Raw genomic sequence first — 22308 nt, forward strand, 5'->3', positions numbered from 1 at the left:
AATGTCCTGTGCAAAGTCCAAAGAAAGGACAGATTCACTCTAGGTGAGAGTCTCTGTATCTAAAAAGCTTAACACAGTGGCCTGACATGTAGAAGGTATTTCACAAATGCTCACTGATTGATCAATATTGCATTGATTATATGATGTTCCAGATGCATGGCTACTCCTAAGAAATACGACACTAAAGGTGATTTAAAGGGCAAAATAAACATGTAAGGAGGGTTGAAATATCTCATAAGTGGCTTGCACCTAGATAATAACATCAAAGACATGCAAGAGGAGGTAGGTCAGTCATGTGGCAACAATGGCAGCTGACATTTACATAAAACCTAGAGGTTGGTGATGTGCCTTACATACACTGATCCTACAACAACCCTATGAGGTATTATTACTGCTATTTCATAAATCAGCACCCTGATGCTAAAAGCAGTAAAGTGGCTTTCTTATAGTCACTTAACTATTAAATGTCAAGCTGGAATTTGAATCCATGTCTTTCCTCAATCTAAATCAGGTGTTCTCTTCATTATACAATGCTGTGGATAATAATATCCAAATGGCCTGACTACTGCATTGGCATACCTGCAACACTTATTTATTCATTCATTTATTTATTTATTTATTTATTCATTCATTCATTAATTCATTCATTCATAGGCAATTGGGTTAATTGACTTGCCCAGGGTCACAAAGCTAGTAAGTGTCAAGTGTTTGGTCTGAGGCTGGATTTGAACTCAGGTCCTTCTGACTTCAGGGTTGGCACTCTATCCACTGCGCCATCTAGCTGCCCCTACCTGAAATATTTAAAAAAGAAACAAAGGAAGGTTTTCATTGAAAACCCAGGAAAGGGAACAAGCAGTTATTAAGCCCCTACTGTGCCAAGTACTGAACTAAGCCCTCTGAAAATATGATTTCATTCAATACTCGTAACAACCCATGAGGTAGGTGCTTTACTGAACAGATTCTTTATGATGGATTTAAGGAAGGAGGTGGAAAAGAATCACAAAGGGTTGAGAAGGCAAAGTTACAATGTGCTTTGATAGCATACTAGGGATAGCACTTATGAGGTAGTACATTGGTAGAGGAAGTTTTCTCATCTGGAAGTTCCCTATACCAATGAAATAATAGGACCAATCTCTTCCATCCTTATCAGGTAGAAGAAGTCTTTTTTGTTTGGTCCCAGAGGTCATAAATATAACTAGGGGATAGAAATCACACTAAAATAGTCTGTCTTCACATATGGAACATCTTAACAATTATAGTCGTTCAACACTAGAATAGCCTGGTTTGGGCACTGTGAGCTTCCCATCACAGGAGATATCCAACCCGCGGCAGAATGGTCGATTCAAAAGTCAACAAGCATTAAGCATCCCCAGGGAATACAGTGAGTGAGAAGGGATGGGGATATGGAAGAACATATACACATACACAAAATAAATAAAAGGCAGTTTTTGTGGGGAGTCCCTAAGGGGGAAAGCAGGAAAGGCTCCAGGTAGAGGGTGTACACTTGAGATGAGCCCTGAAGGAAACTAGGGATTCTAAGAGGCAGATAAAAAAATTGCAATTCAGGCATGGTGGGAAGCCTGTACAAAGACACGGCAGGATCATTTTGGCAGAAGCCCAGAGTATGTGAAGGGGAGCACTAAGACTGGAAAGGTAGGTTAAGGTCAGGTTGTAGAGGACTTTAGATGTCAAAAAGAGAAAACTGTATTGAATCAGAGGCAACAATGAGTGACCGGAGTTTACTGAGCAAGAAAGTAACATAGTCATGCCTGTGCTTTAGGAATATTGCTTTAATAACTATGTGGAAGATGGTTTGGAGAGGAGAGAGACTTAAGGTGAGAAGCCCAAATGGACAATTATAATAATCCAGGTGAAAGATGATAAGGGCCTGAATTTGAGTAACTGCATGAGTGAACAGAAAAGGCCTCTTAGGAATATTGCACACAAGATTCAAGTTCACAACAAGGATGGAGAGTAAAGGGGACTGGATGGTCTCTGAACTCCCTTGTAATGATGAAATTCCCAAATTAGACTTAAAAGTTGTACCTCATGATACTAGATAACTACAGGTAATAAAGAGGGTTCCTCCCAAAAATAATAAGATATGATATGCAAAATGTACTTTCTTCATTATTTATCTATTTGGTCTGCTGAAATTGTCTTAGAGAACCAAATCATTCATTCCCTAGTTCACCATCTTTTACGACTTTAGGGAATCCTACTGCTGATCAGAGGTAATCCTCTTCACTTCAGCTGTCACCAGTTCCATTTGCAGCTTCCTTAATGAGCGCTTCATCTTAAAATGTGTGCTGAAAACAATTCTGATGATAACTCAGAGATCTGAAGGGACATGATCTTGATAATTATTATTCTACTTTGCCAATAGAGCTTCTAATTTATGTCTCCTAAAATTTGGATTACAAACCAGCTATATTTAAAATAAATGCATTTTGTGAGAAAAAAAAAAGGACTACTTTTTACCTGAACTGGGAAAACAAAAGAAAACAAGGACTGAAATCAACATTTACACTGATAAATTATATAAACTGTACAAATATGACTGCTGACCGATCAGATCTCTTATCATAATTAGCTTGTAGAAATCACTGCTACAAAGGAACAGAGATTTAAATGTGGCATAGTATAATTTCAAAACTTATAATTAAACAACTTCAGGGATAAACTATAGAGAACCATAAGACTTTACATAATTATCTACTAGGCCAGCAAGGGATATTTTCCATACTGTAGCATTTTGCAATTTGTCAAGTTCATAAATGTGTATTAACCATTAGTTTTATACATTCCACTAAGAATAAGTGTTCATTTCACTGCTCCTTTTTGCTTCTGGAAATATGCCACTAATTCCCCCTACCTCCCTTGCCAAAAAAATACTTCATTTTTGTCTTTGTATCTCCAGCCTTCAGCAAGGTTTTATGTACATAGCAGCCATTTGGGAAATTCTTATAGAACTGAACACAAAATGTCCCTTGTACATAGCTCCTTTCTAAAAATAAGATTAATGAAATAATATTGAGATTTATCATGTACATTATTAGGACTTAACTAAATGACCTGACATTAAGCTGAAACGGTATTCTTGAAAATTTGATATTGTTAAAAGAACAAAATTTCCCCTCCTAATAACAAAGATTGTGTGAAGAATACTCTCTTGTTCCATTAGAAAACACATCATCAATTTTCTGATCAGGAAAAGAAAGTTTAACATGAACTAATTTCTTAATTGGTTGTCTAGCATTACAAGCAAGTATAACACAGCAGCAGGGAACTAGAACAGCACATATACCCTCAGGACTAATAAACATCTGGAATACATTAGCAAGACATATTTTGTTCTGACTGACCAGAAGATAGCGCTTCAACACTACACATAAATTCATAAACCCTAAAAACTAAATAGTGAGAATCAACTTAGAAATATGTTTTCCTCCTTGATATTTCTTCTCTCTTACTGGGACAAAGTCTAGCAATTAATGATTTTAAAGAAGAACAACAGGTTGAATTTTCCAACAGTAAGTGAATGAAATCATTAGAATAGTTTCTGTCACTAACACTTACTGTTAAGCTCACAAAGTGTCCTTTAAAAAAAAAATCTAATGGTTCCAACACTGCTTTAATACTTGAATTCCTTGATGTAATAAAACTAAGATGTGTAAATTTATCCTATTTTTAACTCTTTTGAATATACTATCTTTCTCACCTCCCGGGCCAAACATTCATTCAAAATACAGTATGATAGAAGGCATACCAAATGTCAATTTTTTTAAAAGACAGAAAAACCCATCAATAGTACTTCATCAACAATAAAATGCAACTGGCAAAAATCAGAAAATGATTAAAAATTTCACATTATAGATTCTTCCCTCTTGATTTCAATATACAATAATTCAAGAAATAAAATAACTTGATATTAAGGATGCTTCTATCATAAAACCTAGTGTTCTGAATTTAATAATATGATTTTTAAAGAAAACCTTGAAATAAAAAGGTTATCTATATTATGGAATAATGTACACAGCATCTCATGTACTGTTGTATACAACAACGTACAGGGTATCTTTCTTGGGAAACCTGCACACTTTTCTACTTACATTTTAACACAGCATAATAGCAGCATTCAATTAGATCTTCAAAACTTACATTTCTCAAAGGAATATTAACTTAGCCATCTGAGACATACTATGCAGCAGGGCATTTTATGGGTAACATGGGTCAATTTAAAATTGCTATGAGAAACTTATGTTTAGTTTTTAACGTCTCAGTACCAATACTGGGAGTATTTGAGGGGTTTTGTAATCAAATTTACAGATAAATTTGTTGCTTTGAGAGTTATTACTAAAATGGATAAAGGGACCCATTTTAACATAGAAAGTGGTTATATATTGTAATCCTAATAAAATACTTTAATTTTTCATTCTTGCTACTAAAAGTACCTGTGTTAACTGCCTCAACTCTATGCTTGAAATCTGTTCTTGGGGAAGGTGAGAAAGGAAAATTACTTAATTTTATTATATAGAAGGATTTTCATAGAGCAAAGTTTAAACTTTAAAACTTAAGCCTTTGAAGGTTAAACATGTTTAGAAACATTTAAGTATAAAAAGGAAAAACTACTTATTTTGCCTCAATTCTTTAACTAAAAATATTGTTAGTAGGTATTACCTGAGAATATTAAAAACTCTACCCTGAAGCAAAAATTGAGGTGAAAAATATTTCAGAAGTAAGGACTAAATGAGAAGAGATCACAGATGCCATTAGTGATAATATTAGATCATAATTCTTTAATTTTATGATTAACTTTATAGACTGACTACTATAAAAGATATTAAGTATGATAAGCAACTAAATAGAATTAGGTAGCAAGTGCTACTAGGACAAAATCTGAAAGCTTTATTATCTGAAAAGATGCAGGATTAAGATTGGGACGAATATCTAACTTTAAATATAACTTTTAATAAGAAATCTAACTTTCAAAACTGAGATATTTGGACTAAAGAGTTTCCTAATTATTTGCAGCTCTAAAATTCTACTGTCCTTGTAGAAAAATAATGCAAATTAAATTGTAAGAAATATTAATTTTTGCCTATCAAATATATATACACGAAACCAACATTTGTGTTACAATTTTATCAATGTCTCAAACTAAAGATAATCTTACCCATGAGTCTATTTCATTAAGAAGGGATAAAAAATTTTCAAAGTAATTTTTTAAATAAGTAAGATAGGTTTTCTTATGAACAGCGGTCAATGGTTTATTTTTTTCACTTTGGTAAAATGCATTTTTTGATACTATATGGTGATATCTTAAACATAAGCACACATCTCTGCGTTTCTGTACACATACACCCCACAAGAAGGTTTAGAAAGTCATATACACAGAACCAAAAAAATAATCCTTTTTAGGAAACAGCAAACAATCAGCTAATAAAAATTGTTCTTTAGTAAGAGGAGATAACTGCATTTTACTCAGAACATTAATGAAATTATCTTTAGCAATTACTTCATTAAAGAAAAAAGTAGGGAAATTCTAAAAACAACTCATTTATTTAGATTTCGTGTTATTTCTTTTGAAAGAAAATAAATTTCATTAGTACTTCTACATGTTAATTATGTAACCTGGACCCATTTGCACGCAAAACATATTCGTGGTTCTTTCTTACAATGATGAATTTCTAGTTAAATAGATTAATGGCCCTTTAACACTTAAGATTAAATGTAAAGTGTCAAGTCTTATATTCCATGGAAGTTAACAGGGACTTTAGTGAGGGCTTAGAAAGAAAGACAGTTAGTTGAACCTAGAATTGCAAAAGGACACATTATTGACTAGTCAGGATTCAACTAAAATTGCAAGAGTCTTATCCACTCAAAAACTCAAACACTAGACAATATTTGTATAACAATTTATATACAACGTAAAGGGTAAAATAGATATTTGCTAAGAGAAGTCTGCAGATGTGAAACCAGGTGAATAAGTTTACTGTATTTTCTCATCCTTCATGTCTCTTACAGCAAGTTTTCTCACAGTCTACAATAGTGAGAGGGAACACTGATCCATAGCCTCCGGACTCTCTGAAAGGCAGCAGACTTCCTTACCACCCTTAAACACCTTTGAACATTTTTTCCTGTGCACAGCGGGCCCTTGTCCTGTGCTAGAGTCCGACCACCCACTGTTGCTTGTTGACCAAACACACTGTGCCTGGAGCCTACACTGACACAGGCAGGATAAGATTCCTTTCAAGAGCACCACATATAAGAATCTGAATGCCAAAGACGGAAAAAAAAAATCAGGACAGTTTTACAAATTCCCCTCCAAATTAAACCTGTGTCAACAGATAAAAATGTTGCTGTTTGATCTTATGACTCTCTATATATTTAAAAACTGTGACAGGGTGTAGCAGCTGGGACATTTCCTTAATTTAAAGGAAATCATTCTATCTAAATGGAACGAAGTGAGACATATTTGATGTACTGGTGTTAATGAACCTTCACCTTTGGGAGAATGAAAAGGGCCGTCCCTTACTAGGCTCCAGGCATATACACACACACACACACACACACACACACACACACACACACACACAAATATATATATAAATACATATACACACACACATATATATATGTATGTGTATATGTATATTATATATATGTTATAATAATATAATAAAAGATATCTTAAATAATTTTATTTTTTACAAAATGCAACTGTTTTTCCTGAGACTATACTGAGTCCCTAATCCTGAAAATGTCACCTATCATCCTAAATAATTTGTTATCAGAATCAGAATCAATGTTTTTTAACATTAACTTATTGTCACAGTATTTACAAATTTAAATTCAGAATAATTTTATAAAGATCAGTACAAATAGGGGAAAATAACTATGGCAAAGTATGAAATTCAGAATTATGTGTAGTGGTTAACACTTTAAATTTACCAATTAATAACTACAATTAAGTGTATGCTTGACATGTCAAAAAATACTTCTACTAAGAATAGGGGATATGGTTTAGACATGATATGGCTCCCAGCTGCAAGAAGTCTTCTTCCAGATGTACAGTAAGTCAAAGCAGTAGAAAAGAACCAGCTGCTAGCATAACAAATTGGAAAGGCCCTTTATTTGGACACAAGTCCTCCTTGTCTGTCTGATCTAGCAGAGATAGATCTTTCATTTCAAGGTGAATAGAATCTGAGCATGCTATAAACGAGGTAAGTAAAGAGATCTCGATCCAATTCCCTGTAACACACAGCAGCTGTCAGCAGGAAAAAAAACCCCCACTAGCCTGAAGGTAGAAGCCTAGAGTTCTGGTCCTCGTGCTGCTGCTGACCGAGCTGTGTGGATTTGGGCAAGTCATTTAACTTCTGAGTTGCAGTTTGTTCATCTGTCAGTGCAGTATTTGCACCACCAGCTTCCAAAGATTTTTGTAGGTGTCAAATGAGCTAACAGGTGAAGGCTTTATAACCTATCAACTGCTATATCAATTAGCCTTATATTATAGAGCATCTAAAAATGGATGTCACAGTCAAATGGACAACATTTAGGTTATTGGTCTTTTACCAATACAACTGATAAAAGCATGCTGGTGGAGATGAATGACCTTTTTTATTAAAAAAAAAAAGTTAAATGAGAGGTTTTTTTGTCATTTTCTGCATCTGAAAATTGTCAGTTAGCGACACGGTAATTAAAACTGTTAAAACTCACTTTAAATACTTGGCCTAGATAAGTGACTAGTGGTGGTGAAGTAGTTACAATTTTATTTCTCTATTAAGGCAAACATTTATTTTTATAGTACAGATTTAAAATTAAAATTTTGCAATATGAATGTCACCTGTTGCTTATAACCTTTTACAAAAAAGGAAAAGGCAAAAAATGAAAATCTGGGCAGTACTATACTTGGAAGGGAGACTTCTGTAAATTACCAAAAACTAGAACAAAGTACCTAATTTCCTCAGTAAAAAAAAAGGAAGAGACCATTTGGGACACACTGCAAGTGGATAGGAAACACTCTTCTAGAAATCCAAGTGGCCACATTGACACAGGAGTAGAGAGGAGCACCATCTCAGGGTCCCCACTTCCTAAGGCCTACTAAATCTGAAATTATTGGAAGAATATCTAAGTGAAATGTGATGAAATCCCTGGATGAAACCAGGATGAAATCCCTGGTTAAAAAAAAAAAAAGCTGACATTTATATAGCACTTTTAGGTTTACAAAGTACCTTACAAACATTATTAAATTTGATCCTTACAAGAGCCCTATGAGGTAGGTACTGTATTATTATCCCCATTTTACATAAAAGGAAACTGAGATTCATACAGCTAGTGTCAGATGAGAAATGAATCCAGGGTTCTTGACTAGTTTTTCCCAGTACACCAGGATGCTTTTGCTGCTTTCTGTTTCATCTTCCAAACGGGATCACTCACTATCAGTAACACTGCTCCAGTACACATGGCTCATTTAATGACACAGTCAGTGCATCACAGTATAAAAAAAAAAATCGACAACCCTACCCTATCAAATAGAATATATAAAACCTCAAACACTAGGCAATGGAATGGAGTCAATAAACTGCCAGAGTGGGAAGGCTTTCTACAGCCAGTATACCTTTTGAGTATTGCAAAGTGATAAGAATGACACAGGATAACTGTGAATAAAGAGTCTTAAATACAAAAGTCAATGGTACACAAAAATGCAACAGGAAGTATTATATGAAAAAAAATTAAAATTCCCCTTGTAACTACCATATCCCTATCTTACTCTCCTCTTAAAATTTAACAGAATTTTCTAAGTTTTTACACATCAGCACAAACAATTCTGAAGCATTGATTTCCCATCTTTCATATAATTTTAAAGTAGGCCAACGGAATCTTTTGAAATGTTCCCATTCCAGCTACTACAGATAATTTAAAAATACTTTGTAGGAACATAACACTATGTCACAAACCAAGAAAGGAAAAGGTACAAAGTAATGTTGCTTAAACAGGACTTATTTGGACTACAACCAAAGGAATTAGCTCCCTGGCCACAGCATTCTGCTGAAGCTGTACTGCATTGAAAAATGCTTTAAAAATTAAATGAACACTATTTATATTTCTATATAGCTGTGTTATCATTATTATTATTATTTTAACCAATCATTATACTGGCTTACATATGGCAATGATAAAAATTCATTTGGGAATGAAAAAAAAAAACTAAAAAGAAAAATCTTCAAAAAGTAAGCTTCCTATAAGTATTTTAGTGGCTTATAGCCACATTGTAGCAGCTTATTAGGAAATTATAGATACATATGTATGTATATAAATGTCAAAAGGGAAGCAATTTTAAAAATGTGGGTATTTCTTTACTGTCCTTCTGACTATAGCAATATTTTCCATGCTGCTATTGAAAACTGCACGAATCTGCTAGTACTTATTCTATTACAGCAGTCAAATCTAAGTCATTTCTCTAATACTGCTTTATAGTGACATCAGAATTCTAAAGCATTTTCTCTATTATCCCTACCTACCAAAAAAAAAAAAGGGACCCAAAAGGGACCCAAAAGGAAAAATCTCTAATTCATGCACATGCGCACATGAAAACCTGTTAACAGTTTCTCTAAACAGCAAGAAGCAGATAAGGTTAAACAAATTACACGATGGGGAATTAACATTATCTTAAGATCCTGATACAAGAGAAATCTACTTTTAATCTCATCTTAAAATACAGACTATTTCTATTTTCAGGTCCTTTTCACAGCTGTCAGAGTTATTTGCTTTTCAGTAATCAATTATCCTTTAAGCTTTATAATTTTAAATAAAATTATGTTGTAAGACTTTACTGTCAATGTGCTTATTTCTTTAAAATTTATTCTTGGTTTCTCTTCACTGCGATGCTTAAAAGAAATTATCCAGATGTGACGTAGCTACAAATAATTTTTTCTATGAACTTCAGTCACTTTTTTTTTAACTCTTAAAAAAACCTGCTTGACAATTTCAAAGAACTGATTGCTTTTTTAAAAGATACTATTCCTAGCTTAAAAACAGATTTTTTTTTCTGGCTGGAAATGGCAATTAAATACATAATTAATTACAAGTAGACTTGGGAGATTAAGAGGAAAAATGTTACACAATTCTTTTATAATACTCATATCCTTTCCTTTAGGTTATTAGGTATATCCAGCATACATTCTAAGTGTTAAACTCATTTTCAGAACAAAGTAAAAAACACCTTTGAAGGTCACCCTTAAAAATCCTGTTTGGGAATGTCAGTAGGGGGTTAACCAAAGGCTTTTCCTGGCAGGAAAAGCTGAGGCTTTAGTCTAATTTTGGACTTGTTTCACAGGAATTTTAAGAGACAAATCACTTCTTATAAGGTGGTAAAACTTTTCTGTGAGCAACAATACAGGACAGGTCTGCTCTGAAAGTAGTATAACTTAAACAGAAGAACAGTTAACAGTTCAAGAGAGGAAAAAGTATAAAAGCCAAAATTTGATTCCCTTTATATTCTGTAATTTTTCTTTTTAAAGTTACCCTGCATGCAATGCTGCCTCCCCTTCTCAAAATCAGAGTATCAAATTTGGGCTACATACGGTGATTCATCTGAAGAGTGGGTAAGGAATATTCAGTGATTAATGTCAATGTGTGTTTAAGGTGCAATACTAATCGTCAGTGCTTTGCCCCACTGTTTACAATATGAAGAGCACCATCTGCTAGGATCAGTGTATATTATTACTGTAAAAATTGAAACCTAGGCACAGATCTAATGCAGTGTTCATGAGAATATCAACCTTATGACCCAACCCTCTACTGCCAGACCCTCATATACAAAAGAATCTTTCTTGGAGAAAGGCAGTTTTTAATGGAGTACTGCTGTCTGTGAAAATCTATCACTTTCTCTGCTTAAAAAATTCTCTCTGGACACCAGAAAACTAAATAAAATTAACATTTCCCTCTAGAAAAAAAACAAACAAACAAAAACAAAATAACTCACCACCTAAAGACATTTTTGGTTTCCGTAGGTTAATTAGATTTCATAATGACCAACTTCCTTAGACACCAAAAAACACTTTCCTGCTTCAAGTATTTCATCCATGCAAATATTTAATCCATGAGGATGTCTTATTTCTTAAACATTGTTCTGTCTGGCAGTTTACTTAAAATAATTTTGTCCATGTCTCTTCTTCAGGTTAAAGCATTCACAATTCAACTTTTCATTTCTAAAATTTGACCACTGTTCAGTTGGGAAACAGATTTTAGGAAGTCCTGAGTTAAAAACCAATGAAGCCCACTTTCTAACAGAGTACAATAAGGTAAAACGCTGGCCATTATCATTTCGGGGAAGCCCTTGTGTGAGCTGAGTGAACAAGTAGTTGCCTTTTTACACATTTATTATCACTCTTAAACACTTGTGGGTAGAACATAACAAAAAGGAAGTTCTAAGTCAATTTAAAGAAATATAGTTAAGTACGCATCAAAGTGTATCATGCCATCCCTGTATGTGGACAGGACCAATTAAAAACCAGACAGCATACCTGCATTATATAAAACAGTAGTAAAGCCTATTAGAGAATTGCTTAAATAGTTTTGTTCCCCAAACATTTCAATCCTAGTGAGTGGAGGAGGAGAGGTTCCACAGTATGTCCTTTACTATCCTGCATACCTTCTAAATTCCTCTCATTTGATGAATACAACATTTTTATTTTACTCTTCCAAAATTGCCATGAAACTACTTTTTATCCATCTTTCTAGGTAAGTGTAAAGTGCCTTATCCTTCAAAGCCTTAACACCTTCACTGTTATATCTTAACACACGGTAGTGTGGTATAGTGGAAAAAGCATTACACTTGGAATCAAAAGACCTGAGTTTGAGTCTTGCTATGTAGATATGGCTGTAGCCATATAAAATGAGGATAGGGACTCACATTTGGCCTCAGCTTCCTCATCCGTAAAATGAGGCACATTTACACATCTGTAAATGAGAGCAGATCTCTAGGATCCTTCCAGCAATAATATTTTATGATTCCGAAATAAGCATTTTATAAATCCCAAAAGTCTATATAAATGTACACTGTTGCTATCTTCTACAGAAATTAAATCTACAGGGAGTTTCTCCAATATCATTCATCACACTGTATTAAAGTACCTAGTATCTATAAGTGAAAATAGAAGCAGATGTCTCTAGTTTGGATAATTTCAGGGGCTTCCATTTAGGAAATCATTAGCCCCTGTGTATTCATATATATGTTTTATTAATCTATTTAAATGTTATTTTTCATTGATTTTATGAGCAGAAGTTCTAATTGTTACTTTTCCCTTGACTGATACTCCTGACACAGGTCACAGGGATGAGTTGATAAAATGCCCTGAAGGACCAGGAGTCTCAATTCTAAGTCTATACAACAACTAAAAGACACTGTGTAGAAGAAGCAGTACAGTGCAACAGAAGAAAATTAGACCAGGTTCAAGCCCTTATTATTCTACTTATAAACTATTCAACCTTAGGCAAGTTACTTAATGACTGGATGCGCTTATTCAAAAATTAAGGGGTTAGAACTTTACGATGCTTTAGGCATGTTCTAGCATTCTACCAGTGTCTAGCACCAATGCTCAAAAGGTATATTCTTTGAGAGCTAGTTAGCTCAAATGCCACTTCCTGCACTGAAGCCTTATCGGTTACTGTCTTTCCTCCCTCTAATCAATGCAGAAGTGATTTCTATCTTGAAACTCTCATGCCATTCTTTTTAAAAATTTTTCTTTTATGCATATATCTATCATAATTATTTGTGTGCATATCTTCTGGGTATACATCCCTCACTGATTAGATAACATTTTGTTTTACATAGTTATTCATTATAGCCTGTATTATGTTTATCTATGCATACAATATATTTCTACCTACTAAATTATAAGCCCCTTGAGGGAAAGGACCGTGTTTTATTTATCTCTGCATTTTCTCTAGAGCCTAGCACATTTAACTCTGTGTTTAACACTTGTTTGTTGAATAAAGGAATGATTAAATCAATGAACAAATATCTTACCATCCTATTATTCTTTTGGCTGCTTGAAGACAAAGACCATATTTTATTTATCTTGCTTTCATCTTAAATCTTTTCCTTTCCCACTTCTTCCTTCTTCTGGTTATCACTGAGACCTGGCTCCCTCCTGATGACACAGCCTCCCTCTGGATGATGCAGAATCCCTGGCCACCCTTTCCAGCACTGGCCGCACTTTCATTCTCCTCCACAGCACTGGTAGAGGCCTGGAAATTGGAATACTCTTTGCTCCCCATTGCCACCTCCAGATTTGCACACTACTACCATCATTCAATAACCTTTCCTCCTTTAAGGTCTACATAATTCACATCTACCATCCAATCAAAATCCAGATAGCTGTTGTCTACAGACCTCCAGGGCACTCCCCTTCCTTCCTCAATGAATTCAGTACCTGGCTCACAATCGTATTCTCCTCTCCAATTCCTGCCCTCATACAAGGGGACTTCAACATACATATTGATACCCCCTCAAACACCCTAATCTCCACCTACTAGCTTCTCTACCTACTCATTTCTTGTGACCTACTCCTCCATTTCATCTTAGTCACACACAAAGATGGTCATACCCTTGATCCTGCCATCACCCACAAATGCACCACCTCCGTGTTCATGAATTCTGAAATCCCTCTCTCTGATCACAATCTATTGGATTTCTACCTCTGTCTGTAATACTACACCTGACTCTTCATCCATACCATGACCTCGAATCCCTTGACCCCTCAGTTTTCTCCAAAACCATCAATCAACTTTGTATTACCCATATTCTCCTCCTTTCCCCATCTTGAACCGTTGGTGAGCCAGTTCAACTCTACACTGTCCTCTTCTCTCCCTCCATTCCAATCCATCCTCCATTTAGTCTCCAAAGTGATTTTCCTAAAGCATACTTCCAAATATGTCATCTGCCCTACTCAATAAATTCCAGTAGATCACTATCACCTCCAAGATCAAAACCAAAATCCTCTATTTGTTGTTCAAAGCTTTTCATAATCAGCCTCTCTTTCTAGTCTTCTTACACTTTACATCCCAAAATGTCCTCCTCAATCCAATGATACTGGCTTCCTTTCTGTCCCTCAAACAAACAATCCATCTCCTGCTATGGGCATCTTCACTGGCTCTCCCAGATGCCTGGAATGTTCTCCCTCCTCCTCTCTGTCTCCTGCTTTGCTTAGCTTCCTTTAAATACCATCTCAAATCTTACCTTCTACAGGAGCCTTTCCCAATGCCTCTTTGTTCTAGTGCCTTCCCTCTGTTTATTATTTCCTAGTTACCCTGTATATAACTTGTTTGCACATAGTTGTTCGCATGTTGTCTCCCTCATTAGATTTTGAGCTCCTCAAAATGCAAATTGAAACAACTCTGAGGTACCACCTTACACCCATCAAATTGGACAATATGACAGAAAAGGAAAATGATAAATGTTGAAGAAGATGTGGGAAAATTGGAACATTAATACACTTTTGATGGAGTTGTGAACTGATCCAACCATTCTGGAGAGTAATTTGGAACTATGCCCAAAGGGCTATAAAACTGTGCATACTCTTTGGTCCAGAAATACCACTACTAGGTCTATATTCCAAAGAGATCATACAAATAGAAAAAGGACCCACATGTACAAAAATATTTATGGCAGCTCTTTTTGGAATTGGAAACTGAGGGGATGCCCATCAGTTTGGGAATGGATGAACAAGCTGTGATACATGAATGTAACAGAACACTACTGTTTATAAAAAATGATGAGCAGGTGCATTTCAGAAAAACCTGGAAAGACTTGTATGGTCTGATGCTGAGTGAAGTGAGCAGAAACAGGAGAATATTATACATAGTAACAGCAACATTGTGCAGTGATCCTCTATGACAGACTTAGCTCTTCTCAGCAATACAATGATCCAAGAAAACTCCAAAAGACTCGTGATGTAAAATGCTATCTACATCCAGAGAAAGAACCATGGAGTCTGAATGCAGATCGAAGCATACTATTTTCACTTTTTTTGGTTTTTTTCTTTCTCATGATTTTTCCCTTTTGTTCTGATTCTTCTTTCACAACATGACTAATGTGGAAATATGTTTAACATCATTGTACATGTATAACCTGTATCAGCTTGCTTGCTGCCTTGGGGAAGAGGGGAGGGAGGGAGAAAAATTTGGAACTCAAAATCTTACAAAAATGAATATTAAAAACTATCTTTACATGTAATTAGGAAAAAAGTAAATACTAGTAAATGCAAAAAAAAAATTGAGCTCTTCAAGGGTAATGACTATCTTTTGCTTCTCTCTGCCTTAGTATAGTGCCTGGCACAAAGTAGGCACTTAATAAATGATGACTGCCTGACTTAGCTTTGAAGCTCCCTAAACAATGAACACAGTGCCTATACCATATTTGAATACTTCAAGGGTATGTGATTTCATTATTGCAGGTTCTCCGTTCCACCAATATAGATCACAATTTTACTTAGTATTAGTAGATAATTTCCCATGAGTTGTTGTGGACAAAATAATTTCCTTCCCTGGTGGCCACCCTTCACATAATAACATGGAACACAGCCAAGCTGGTCTTTAAATGTCAGATTTATGGCCTGTCTTCAGGCTTCTCCTTGAAGCCCTTCTAGCCTGGTAAGACATGCTATATAACTTGTACTATGCTAGAATACCCTTCAAGAATCCAGGGTAACTTCGATGCAATCATGAGGCATAAGACTTTGGTGGGGAGCTTTGAACATAGACATGTTTCCTTTTATTTCCTATTACAAAATACTAATTTATAAATACGTAAAATTTATAAACCAATTTATAAGGACGCAAAAATTATGATTATGTTAGAAAGATATCTGTAGGCCCAATAAACCAGAAGTTTCTTTCTGCTGGCATCAGAAGTGCTAGTGTTTGGCCCTGGAGTCAGGAGGAAGTGGGTTCAAATTTGGTCTCAGACACATAACACTCACCAGCTGTGTGATTCTGGGCAAGTCACTTAATCCCAATTGCCTCACAAAAAAAAAAAGTGCTAGTGTTGAAGGGATAATAAGAGAATGTAAATAAATGTCATATATCCATATTAACTAATATCTAACCTTTTGGGATAAATATATGAGATTAGTATTAAAGTTGAAGGAAAAAATTTGTCTTATAAAGAATTAGTCTCCACTAATTAGCATGAAAGTTTTTATCCTGTCAACTTTAACTGGCCTATAGAAATAATTAAAGTAGAATAATTTTCAAGTAATTGTGGTCTATGGATCACTGTGGTTGGGCCTGCCTTTCTCTCCTTCTCCACCCCTCCCAACCCCAACTGGTAAAAAAGGCCTGCAAAAACATTAATGGAAGGAATAAGGATGGCAGGGATTTTGATGAGTTAACAAGTAAAATAATGTTTGAGTCTTAACTATCAAAAGTAAATTCATAACAGTTTTACATTATGATTAAATGCCACAGTACCACTCATGTGCAACTTTATCACAAATTTCCTGAATTGTCTTCTTATGCTATCAATTTTCACATTTGTCTATCTCATCTCCTCAAATAGTCTAAAAACTTTTTGAAAAAAGATGCCATATATTGTATGTTTATTTACAACGCTCACAATGATCATGATGGCATTAGGCTCCATAGTAGATGCTGAAGAATGTTTGCTAAGTCTAATATGCTAAAGCATAATGCAATAAATCAATAAACATAAAATCAAAAAACAACAAACAAACATAAATTATGATTCTGTTTTTCTAAGAGGTAATGTCTACATCAATAACAGTGTAAACTGCATACATATCCCTAGGATCTAACAACTAGATTAAAAACTTGACATGTTTTAAAGATGTTCAGCAGTAAGAGACTTGCAATTATTATGAGAAATGTCAACAGTAATACATATTTCGTTATTAAGCAAGTTGTAATACGTATTTTGTTAATAAGTAAATTTATTTTTTTATCCTTTTGAGTATAAATTCTATAAGATATTGTCATTCTTAATCAGAGATTTATCTTACTTCAAAGAAACAAAATGAAGTAGAGACAAAAATGAATGCTTCCTCTTTCAATAACACATGACTTAAGTCTTACTGGGAAGAGTATTACACTGAGGATCATGTGACTTGTAATCTAGTCACTAGCTGATTACCTTGGGCCAGCCACTTAATTTCACTAAGCTTCAGTTTCCTCACCTATAAAACAGGGGATTTGTCATGAACATTAAATTTTCCATTACAACAAGCACATGTGATTTGTCTCTGGTGTGGGAAATTCTTTAACAAACACAGACTGCAATTTATCTATGACTTCAGAGTTGCCTAAAGCACAATGAGGTTAAGTTACTAGTAGGTGTCTTAGAGGTTTCAATCCCGTCACTCTATTCTACCACAAAACATGGCCTCTAACTTTCCATTATCTATAATAAAAGGCAATGATATCAGCTTCGTGAACTTATTTTAAATTTTGAACCCTAAGTTTCAGTTTTCTATCATACCTTTATCAGTTATTAATAAGTCATAATATTTAACAGATTAAGATTTCACTTTTTTATCTTCCATTTGCTTGTTTATCCTGTAGTATAAGGGCTAATCAGGATAAAATAGCTTGGGCAGGAGAAGAAAACTGGATAACAACCCCCTGAATAATTAAGCACTCTAAAGACTCAATGGACACCACTGAATTAGCTTACTCATTAAAGAAACAATATACTTGCCTTTTAAGTCTTTTACATAGTTCTCTTTGCAACTATGCATAAGCTGAAGGATCCACTTATGTTGTGCTCCAATACACTGCCAAGAAGGATCTCCATCAGCATGGAGGTCAGAAAGGTATCTGAAAAAAAAAAACCCAACAACAAAAAAACAAGATACACATAGGTTAGAATGCTGATATCAATAAAAACCAGGATAGATGGGACAATAAAACAAAATTATTTTTTCAGGTTTATAAAGAAAAATGAAGTCTGGATAAAATAATGAATCGTGGATACAAAGATATTTCATAATTTTTAAAACTTTAATGAAATAATTTAAATACTTTTTAATATCTCTCACAGAATTATAAAGAAGAACTCTAGCCAAAAAGGGCTCATGATATTTTAGAAAGGAGACTCCAGGGGCAATTTAGTTCAGTACTTTTTTCCATTATAGGAATGAAAACATCTTCATATTTAATTTCAGATAAAACAGTATTTCTTCATTATTAAAAGTCATTAAACTTTAAGTTGTCTTCCAGAAAAGTGGGAATCATTGGAGAAGACAAGGGGAATCATTTTAAACTGAAGCCTTTTGTTTGGCCTATCTTGGAAAGGCATAAATATAGCTGCCATTAGATGGCACTGTCTCATTGGTTTTTTTTATGACTAAACTCTCAAGAGCTAGGGGCAACTCAGAATTTATAAGTGTCCTTTGAACATGGAGTGATTCTGAGGCCACAGTTCTCTACCTTTAAAATTCTGAATGCCAAGAAACTGCCTCTGAGTTGTGGCTGGAAGAAGAAGAATCATAGGTCACAATGAATAACAGGTCTAGATTAGAACTGGAAGGAACCTTGGAGGACTTTGATTTTACAAGTCAGAAAACAGACTAAGACAGTGAAGTAACTTGTCCCAAGGAGTGTTTGAAGCTGGATTTAAACTCAGGTCTTCTTGATTCCTAGTCCGCTGCTCTCCATTTAATCTTCTAGCTGCCTCCTCTTGCCAGCAGTACCACATCTAGAGCTATGGAAAAGAATGTACCTGGAGATTTTTAAAAACTAAACTGTTAACTCAGAAAATAATAAAATATTAAGAATCCTCTTTGGAGTGAAAATCAAGCAGTACAATAAAAATATTTTAGACTAATCTGAAATTTTTAGAGACAAATGTTGTGAAAGCTAAAGCCTCAGGCAACAAAGAAAAATCTAATACGGAGACCAAATCTTGTCATAAATAATATGTTTCAGAATTTTTTTTATTAAATATTATTTTATATAACTAGATTATCACCTGTAACATACAAGCTCATTGCAATAATAATCTTATAGTGAATGGTAACAGAATTTAATCTGTTTATCAGTCCCTAAATCAAGTTGAGGAAACAAAAAACTGGTGTATGGGGAAAATGGGTTCCCTAAGATTCTCAAGGGCTGTCATTTCATTACTCAGTCATAGCTCTCCATATCCACACAGGTAGAATGAAAGAAGTCCATTTTGCTATTAGAAGCTATAATATAGAACTTATGGAGAAACAGGTTATAGCTAGTCAAAAAAGTTGGGAATGACCTCTATAACTTTCAATCTGTATATAACACCCATAATAGATTTTATTTTTAAGATCTCTATAATTGGTTACGTAAGGTAAGTGTCAGGGTGGGTATGGTCATCTTCCACAGTGGATTTGTGAAATATTTTTTACATAGTATATGTCTGCTTTCATAAGCTGCAATAAATTCTAGGCTCTAGAATTGGCCTGCCCTTCTTTCTCTTTTCTCTAACTACCTACATGCAGATTATTCTCATGTTGGCAGACATATAGGTTGAGCTAAAAGGTTGTGTGTGTTTTTACCCAAACAATCAAAAAAAGACATTTCCCACTACTTCACACATGAAAAAAAAATCAGCCTGTAATGCATCTAAAAAAAAAGAAAGAAAATTCAGCTTAGAGAATGTGCCCTTGACTTTCAAAATCCAATCCAATTTCTGTCTCTCAGCCAGGTTTTACCATCCCTCCCCCAATATTAAAAGGCTTGAATAGAGTTATGGCATTAACTTTTTGGTTTTCCCTGCCTCCCCTCAAGGTTGTTTTATTTCCCATTTGGAAATAATATTGTAACTTCATAATTCTCCTCAAGAATGCTGTGTTTTGCCCCCTAAGACTTTTTATCAAATCTAGACCTAGGAAAGGACAGCTAGGTGGTGCAGTAGAGGAAAACTCATCTTTCTGACAATGTGGCCTCAGACACTTACTAGCTGTGTGACCCTGGATAATATTTACTTAACCCTATTTGCCTCAGTTCCTCATCTGTAAAATGAGCTGGAAAAGGAAATGGCAAACTGTTCCAGTATCTTTGCCAAGAAAACCCCAAATGGGGTAATGAAGAGTCAGACACCACTGAACAACAACAGACTTAGGAAAACAACATTATTTTTGCAGTCTAGTAACAGTTCTTTATTTTTCCTGTTCTCTTTGAATAAGTTGTAACAGCTCCACCCCCCAACTTAATTGTTTGAGTTTTGTAATTAAAAAAAAAAAAAGAGGGGCAGTTAGATGGCGCAGTAGATAGAGCACCCTCCCTGAAGTCTGGAGGCCCTGAGTTCAAATCCAACCTCAGACCAAACACTTGATATGTACTAGCTTTGTGACCCTGGGCAAGGCACTTAACCCCAACCGCCTTAAAAAAAAAAGGCAATTTACATATAAAACAATTGACTTTTATTTTTAAAACTAAAGAAATGGAAAAAAAGGAACTACTGTAGAAATCTATATGATTTCTTTTCTCTGGTAGTTAATAAAATATAATGTTGTTTCATGTTGAATACCTTCATTTTTCATTCTAAAAAAGTAATAACTATATATTAGTATTAATGATAATAATATTCAACTGAGAAGCAGCTATTTTATAACCTCTTGTGAGATTAAGTTTATAGAACATTCAATATACAATAATAATAACAGGATATTGATTTGTGCCTGACATTTCTATCTATGCCCCCACTGAAATCTAGAAACCAATGACTTTTTATATCCAGAAACCATAAAATGCTCTTTAAAAAATCTAAAATAAATTTGTACATGAAGAGAACTTAGATTTACTATTTAGGACCTCATCAGTGTTTGGGGGGTGGGGGAGGTTGACTATCTTTTGTCTGAACCTCCCAATAAAATTTCCTTTTATTGTATGTTTTTAAATAAGTTTGATTTCTAAGATATTTATGTGTGTATATGTCTGTGTGTGTATGTGTATATATATATATATATATATGATTTACTTTAAAATTATAAATCCAAATAAAATATTGCTTTAAAAAGACATTTTTAAAGAATAAATGGGAGAGGGGCAGCTAGGTGGCACAGTGGATAGAGCACTGGCCCTGGATTCAGGAGCACCTGAGTTCAAATCCGGCCTCAGACACAAAACACTTACTAGCTGTGTGACCCTGGGCAAGCCACTTAACCCCACTGCCTAGCCAAAAAAGAAAAAAAAAAAGATAAATGGGAGAAAAAATGGGTAGCCTTTCCAATACTCTTTCCTTTACCTGCTTTTGTTTTAAACAGATTTAACTTTATTTCCAGATACAATTTTTAATAACTGCTTTGGGGTAGGTCTGTATTGGCATGGAAAACACAGGAAACTTGGCTTCTTATACAAAACTTTCTAGTAAGCTAATTACTAGTGTACATTTACCTATGTACAACGTGGGCAATTTAAATAAGGAGTAAGTTTATTATTAGATATTCTGGTGAACAAGTGTAAGAAAACTCTAGCTGTTCAATCTAAGTTTGAATCATGCCAAACACTGCTCAGTTGCACAAAGAAAAAGAAAACAAAAGCATTTTAAACATTAATCCCATGAATCACTCTTAATGCTATGACTGCTAGTGAAACCACCTGGTACTAATCCAATAACTATTCCCAAGGATCTCAAGGTTCAACACATAACAATAATTGGTTTTTGAACTATATTTTAAGATTTATAAAGCACTTCATATCCATTATTTCATTTGATCTTCATACCAATCCTATGAGCTAGGTACCACATCCATTTACAGGGGAGGAAACTGAGGTTCAGAGGTGAAGCAATTCGCCCCTGGTTCCACAGCCAAGTAAGTGTTAGAAGTAGGATTTGAACCTATGTCTTCCAGACTCCTACTCTAGCACTCTTTCTACTACATCTTCCCAGGTTTGAAATCCTTCATTTTTTCCTCTCTTTCATCCTCTACATGCTATCATTTACCAAAGCTAGCCAAATCTACCTCCACAATTTCACTCACACCCATCCACAGACCTCTACCTACCTGCTACCAGCACAGTTTGCTCCCTCTTTATCTCTTACTTTGAATTTTTAGCAACCTACTAACCTGTTGCCCTGCCTCAGGTCTTTCTTGTCTACAACCTATCCTTAATATAACTGCCCAAGTAAACTTCCTAATACACAGATACCTAGACACAGAAGATTCTTTTTGATTGACTGCTCCAACCATGTCACTTCCTTACTGAAAAACCTTTGATGGCTCCATATTGCTCAAAGGAGAAAATACAAACTTCTCAGTCTTCCATAATCTGGTCTAGGCTACCTTATTAGCATTATTTTACATCATTCCC

The 22308-nt window shown here is 34.7% G+C and overlaps 1 protein-coding gene across 7 annotated transcripts in view; it reads right to left on the minus strand.

Annotated features, from left to right (window-relative positions):
- Positions 1-22308, minus strand: part of EXOC2 (exocyst complex component 2) — a 238954-nt gene that overhangs the window by 117969 nt on the left and 98677 nt on the right. For all 7 annotated transcript variants that reach the window (XM_020976652.2, XM_020976651.2, XM_020976649.2 and 4 more), the window contains one exon: positions 17720-17838. In XM_020976652.2, the coding sequence (XP_020832311.2) occupies positions 17720-17838 (119 nt within the window). The remainder of the gene's footprint in view (positions 1-17719; positions 17839-22308) is intronic.

This window comes from Phascolarctos cinereus, unplaced genomic scaffold, assembly GCF_003287225.1.
Source record: "Phascolarctos cinereus isolate Bilbo 61053 unplaced genomic scaffold, phaCin_HiC Scaffold_4;HRSCAF=312, whole genome shotgun sequence".
Classification (NCBI taxonomy): domain Eukaryota; kingdom Metazoa; phylum Chordata; class Mammalia; order Diprotodontia; family Phascolarctidae; genus Phascolarctos; species Phascolarctos cinereus.